The sequence below is a fragment of the Strix aluco genome, chromosome 5 (genome assembly GCF_031877795.1).
Source record: "Strix aluco isolate bStrAlu1 chromosome 5, bStrAlu1.hap1, whole genome shotgun sequence".
Classification (NCBI taxonomy): domain Eukaryota; kingdom Metazoa; phylum Chordata; class Aves; order Strigiformes; family Strigidae; genus Strix; species Strix aluco.
This window is the reverse complement of record NC_133935.1, coordinates 8,266,334-8,272,675: the sequence shown is the minus strand read 5'-3', so window position 1 is coordinate 8,272,675 and position 6,342 is coordinate 8,266,334. Positions and strand designations below refer to the sequence as shown.

Below are 6,342 nucleotides of genomic sequence, written 5' to 3'. Positions count from 1 at the left end.
TATGTCTGTGCCTGTCATTGCCTTGCTTTCTATCATTCTTTGACTCAGGGCACTATTTTATTTTGTCGTTGTTGGGACAGCTTCTTGTGGTTTTCCTTTTTGTTTATTTTGTCAACCGGTCATATCTAAAACTTCCAATATGAATCTTTCTAAGATTTCTGTCAGGGTGGAAGAACATACTTTGCACACACACGCACATACAGGAAAAAAGCAGTTCCTAAAATGTCATGTGAGTTTCTTTTTTCAGTCACTCTAGAGACGGGACTGATGATGGTACTTGCTCCCTGAGACACTGACATATCTGGTAGGTATAATAAGCTGCAGAATTCTGCTTTCCTCTTCAACTTGCAATTTCTTATTCTTCACTCCTGAAAACCTCTCTCTCCCCTCCAGTTCCCCCTTCCATTTTCATAACCACATAGCAGCCCTTTTAGCACTCTCGAAAACATTGCGTGGGCAGTATCTTCTTATTGATTCATCCCTCAGTTTGCTTTGGAGTAGTATTTGTATTACTATCTTTACAGCATTCCTTGACTCCCTATCCCCTTCATACCATCTTTTGTAGCTATATGAGAAGGCAGCAAGATTCAGCTTTTGCAGCACTGTTCTCCGGTTGTGCCTGTAAAAGTCACTTCTGCATGTATCAGTAAGACCGCAGGAAATGGAACGAACTTCTTAGAATTTTAAATTAAGCCCCCAGTGGCCTTCCAGTGACTTCTTTCTTAGCTTTCCTTGCAGATCACTCTCACCTAAAAGCCTCTTAGCAGTTGTTACCAAAAAGTGGTAAATTACAATGTCTGTTACAACTGTTTATCTAATTTCCTTCGTGGTGAAGAAGTTCTAACGCTTCTGCATTGCTCCACATTTAGACTGTGTGTTATGCAAGAAATATTCTTTTTTTTTTTAAAATAATATTGATATTTAGTCCTGCACACAGCAGTCCCTGACTGGCATTTAAATACTGGCATAACAGAGGTTAAAATAGAATCAGTTGGGTTTGTCTTATTCATGTCTCCTCAGTTGCTTCTGCAGGCTGTATTCAGCTCTTACCTATGCAGCTTCCCTGCATCCTGGTAATGCTTTTATGGACCTTTCAGCAACACAAGTGTATTCATTGATTCGACAAGGGTTTAGTTAACAGGGATTTTATAAACAATTTTAATAATGCCTGAAGGATGATCAGGCTCTTTTTCTCAGTTCTGTATTGACTTCGCTAGAGTTCCTTTACTTTCCTTTCTAAATTTACTAATATCTAAGTCCAAGGATAATTGAGCAATTAAAGTTTTTCCACTACTATTCTCATAGTTTTAAAATGTCACTTAAGTATTCTGTGTCTTAGCTTCATTGTCTTGCAGTAAGACACCTTTTCTTATATCTAAAATGGCTCAAGAACATTACTGCTATTACTCTGTATTTTAATTTTTCTTTCTACAACTAAATTTCTGTCTTTCCAAGGAACCAGCAGAGAGCTTAGAAAAAAGCAGGGAGAAGGAAATGCTTACTGAGACTTTCCTAAAAATATCTCTTAGCAAACAGAGTTGCTGTCCTGTCTGGTCTATTTATAATGTCCAGAAAGTGGAACAGGGTTATTTCATTAAGACAAGCATTGCTTTCTTAACCTAAACCTATTTCACTGGTTACGCCAGAAGAAATCACTAATTTTAAAGGGGAAAGTAACTAAAATGCTGACTGACTTACCTTTCTGGAGAAAAGTGTGTACAAAGCTGGAAGTCAATGAGGAAAGACACCTGGTGACAGTGTGGGCTTGTGAATAGAGTCTCCACTTTAGAGTGGAGACTAAAAAAGAACCAGACTGAAATCAAAGGGGGTGGTAGAGATAGGAGAATTTAAGTGTCTACACCCCCCTGTTTGAATAGTGGGGCTTATGTAGTTTAGCCACCATGAGAATGATGAAGGTGATAAAGGTCAGACAAGTAAAGCCTTTAGCATAAATTTGTGTAGTCCGATGCCTTTGTACCCCCACAGCTCTGTACTGTCAGAGGTGCTTCAGTACAGATAAAGAGAAGAATTTGGGGAGGAGGGTGTGAATTCCCTATTAATTTATTTTCTGTTTTATAGCTACAGAATGCCTCAACTCCTGGGTAATAGCAGTTCACATGAACAGGCTGCTGCACATTACGCTTCAGAGTCCATTGTCTCCATTGCTGTCTTCATCATCATTTTCATCATAGGTGTCCCAGGCAATGGACTGGTGATCTGGGTAGCTGGTCTGAAAATGAAAAGGTCTGTGAACATTGTCTGGTTCCTAAACCTTGCCATGGCTGACTTCATGTGCTGCTTGTCCTTGCCATTTTCCATTGTTCACCTGATCCTCCATGAGCACTGGCCATATGGTTGGTTCCTCTGCAAAGTCATTCCATCAATCATAATCTTCACTATGTTTGCTAGCATCTTCCTACTCGTGGCCATCAGCATTGACCGGTGCCTCCTTGTGATGAAACCGGTCTGGTGTCAAAATCATCGAACAGTGAAATTTATATCACTAATATGCAGTGGCATTTGGATCCTGGCCTTCATTTTCTGCTGTCCTGTCTTCCACTACCGTGAGACTAGCACTTATGATGGCAAAACGGAGTGTGGGTACAGTTTTGGAGATGATGAGGTTTATATGGATTATAATGATGAGAGTTATATGAATGATTCTGTAAATGTGTCATGGGAAGAATACTCACCTTTAGCCTACAATGGTAATGACTCTTGGGGAAATTTCTATGAAGGTTATCCTGTATCCCTTGCCTTACGGGTAATAAACATCACTAGGGCTGTTTTTGGCTTTGTACTCCCCTTTGGCATAATGGCAGTTTGCTATGCCCTTATTGCTTTCAGAACGCGTGCAAATCAGTTTCACAAGCCACGCAACAGGATGCTGCGAACAATTGTACTTGTGGTAGCTGCATTCTTCATCTGCTGGGCTCCATACCATGTAGTTGGGATTCTGCCCCTTGTACCTACTCTTGGAACGAGACTGAAGGAGTCATTAGTCCTCTGGGATCACCTCTCTACAGCACTTGCGTACGCCAACAGCTGCATCAACCCCCTGCTCTATGTTTTTGTGGGGCGGGACTTCAGGGCAAAGGCTCGACAAACAGTGCAAGGAATCTTGGAAGTTGCCTTTACTGAGGAACCAACACGTTCAAACCCTTACTCCCTTGACAGAAGCAAGACTTCGACAGAGAAGGACATTAGCAGCACAGTGTAATGCAGGACTTCTGATCACCACTGTAGAGTGAGCAAGCTATGGCCCTGTGCATCAATCACTCGCCACTTAAAAGATTTTTTGCTCTGACACATTTGATTAATCTGCAGATCTGCACACAGGGCACTGAGATGGTTCGGATCAGAACAGCTAACCGCCTTCATATCCTACTTTAGAGAGATGGGAAGATGGAAGTACCAGGAATAATAATCTGAGAGAAGACTCGTGAAGCAGAAGACACGGACTACTTAAACCTTTAAAGAAGAAAGCAGGCTTGCAGAATGATTTGTGGTGGGATTATGTAGTTTAACCTCTGACTTGCTAGATGAGAATGTCATTAGAGTCATTTGCATATGTCTATGTTCTACATTTCCTGTCTCTGATAAACTGCAATGAAACTAACTTTGATGTCTGTCCTTGGAATCTGTCATTCCGTCTTTCCTCTCCTTTAACTATACTCGGGGTCTGAGGGGTTTTTTTTCTGAAGATTTCCTTAGAGGTTAGTGCTAGATTTTCCTACAGCAGTGCATTAGAACAGCACTTGCCTCAGTCAGCTGTGCTGAACTGACTTTCATGCCCTGGTAGATGCCCAAGATATTTCTGTGTCCCGACAAATCCATCACTGTACAGTAGTAACTGGCCCAAAGCACCTGTTTGTCAGCATGCACTCAGTCACTGCCTCCCCAACACTCCCTCCACCACCAGAGTCCCAAATCCTCCTTTTAGGAAGTAGTCTGAGATTATCCAAATGTACCTACTACATTTTAAGATGGCGCACCAGCAGAATTTGAGCAACTGCAGTCCAGGTGGCTGCTGGACTATCAGCTATTTGGTAAAACCTTGGAATCGAGAAGTGAAAACCTCCAGTCTGACCTCAAGAAGGTGGGGAACAAGCCTGTGGCAGCGGTCATGTCCAGCTCTCTATAACAGAGATGTGCTTCTCATTGTCTTTCTGGTGGAGGAAGATAAAAATTTTGTCCAGTCAGGTTATTATGGGGGTGTTTCCCAAGCCTGAACGTTCCCTGCTCCTGAAATGCAGAAGTATATTTACTAGGTACTCTAAGGAAGTGGTTTACAATCTGCTTATGTTAGTCCTTCCTTAACAGAGTAGGGTCAACAACTGGTATGACAAACAGCCACTAAACATTGGTATAGTTTTCACTTTGTCTTACTGGTGAGCACAAGTTGAAAGATTCATGGATCTCAGTGTCCTGAGAACAGCAGCTGTGAGAACTTTTGGCTCTTTCTCTTGACATCCTAAAAAGTCTCAGTTCTGAAGTACATATAGGTGTGTGTACTGGGTTTGCGTGGCAAGGTTTTGGTAGCAGCAGAGCTACAGGGGTGGCTTCTGTGAGAAGCTGCTAGAAGCTTCCCCTGTGTCCGATAGAGCCAGTGGCAGCCGGCTCCAAGACAGACTGGCTGCTGGCCAAGGCTGAGCCCGTCAGCAACAGTGGCAGCACCTCTGGGATAACATATTTGAGAAGGGAGGAAAAGAAAAACCAAACATGTGCAATTGCAGCAGGAGAGAGGAGTGAGAATATGTGAGAAAAACAGCCCTGCAGACACCAAGGTCAGTGCAGAAGGAGGGGGAGGAGGTGCTCCAGGTGCCGGAGCAGAGATTCCCCCACAGCCTGTGGTGAAGCCCATGGTGAGGCAGCTGTGCCCCTGCACCCATGGAAGTTAACAGTGGAGCAGGTATCATAGAATCACAGCATGGTTTGGGTTGGAAGGGACCTTAAAGCCCATCCAGTCCAAACCCTCCTGCCATGGGCAGGGACACCTTCCACTAGCCCAGGTTGCTCAAAGCCCCGTCCAACCTGGCCTTGAACACTGCCAGGGAGGGGGCAGCCACAGCTTCTCTGGGCAACCTGTGCCAGTGTATCACCACCCTCACAGTGAGGAATTTCTTCCTTCTACCTAGTCTAAATCTACCCTCTTTCAGTTTAAAACTGTTACCCCTCATCCTATCCCTACACCCCCTGATGCAGAGTCCCTCCCCAGCTCTCCTGTAGCCCCTTTAAGTACTGGAAGGCCGCTATAAGGTCTCCACAGAGCCTTCTCCAGAGCTGGACACAGCACTGCAGGTGGGGTCTCACAACAGCAGAGTAAATGGGGAGAATCCCCTCCCTCGACCTGCTGGCCACACTTCCCTTGATGCAGACCAGGACACAGTTGGCTTTCTGGGCTATGAGCGCACATTGCTGGCTCATAGTCAGTTTTCCATCCACTAATACCCCCAAATCCTTCTCCGCAGGGCTGCTCTCAATCCACTCATCACCCAGCCTGTATTTGTGCTTGGGATTGCCCCGACCCATGTGCAGGACCTTGCACTTGGCCTTGTTGAACCTCATGAGGTTTGCACGGTCCTACCTCTCCAGCCTGTCCAGGTCCCTCTGGATGGCACATCCCTTCCCTCCAGTGTGTCAACCGCACCACACAGCTTGGTGGCATCGGCAAACTTGTTGAGGGTGCACTCGATCCCATCTGCAGCCCGTGGGAGAACCCACGCCAGGGCAGGTGGATGCCCGAAGGAGGCTGTGACCGCATGAAGAGAGGAGTCCGTGCTGGAGCAGGCTCCTGGCAGGACTTGTGACCACGAACTGCTCTAGCGTGGGTCCCCCACAGGAAGAACTACAGTTTGGGGGAAGGATTCACATTGGAAAAGTTCATGGAGGACTGTCTCCTGTGGGAGGGACCCCATGCTGCAGCAGAGGAAGAGGAGTCCTCCCCTTGAGGAGGAAGGAGTGGCAGAGACAACAGGTGATGAACTGACCGCAACCCCCATTCCCCATCCCCCTGTGCCACTGGAGGGGAGGAGGGACAGAAATCGTGAGCAAAACCAAGCCCAGGAAGAAGGGAGGGGTGCGGAGAAGATGTTTTAAGATTTGGTTTTATTTCTTATTATCCTACTCTCATTTGATTGGTAATAAATTAAACTAATTTCCCTGAGTCTATTTTGCCCGTGACGGTAATTGCTGGGTGATCTCCCTCCCTTATTTCGACCCATGAGCCTTCCATTGTATTTTCTCCCCACTGTCCAGCTGAGGAGGGGAGCGATAGAGTGGCTTTGGGCAGCACCTGACGTCCAGCCAGGGTCAACCCACCACAGTGTGAGCTGTTAATTT

General features: G+C 45.5%; 1 protein-coding gene across 1 annotated transcript; it reads left to right on the top strand.

Moving 5' to 3' along the window:
- Positions 1-3,619, top strand: C3AR1 (complement C3a receptor 1). The gene is made up of 2 exons (XM_074825312.1): positions 1-304; positions 2,080-3,619. The coding sequence occupies exon 2, from the start codon at positions 2,087-2,089 to the stop codon at positions 3,218-3,220; it is 1,134 nt and encodes a 377-aa protein (XP_074681413.1). The 5' UTR covers positions 1-304; positions 2,080-2,086; the 3' UTR covers positions 3,221-3,619.
- Positions 3,620-6,342: the final 2,723 nt, after the last annotated feature.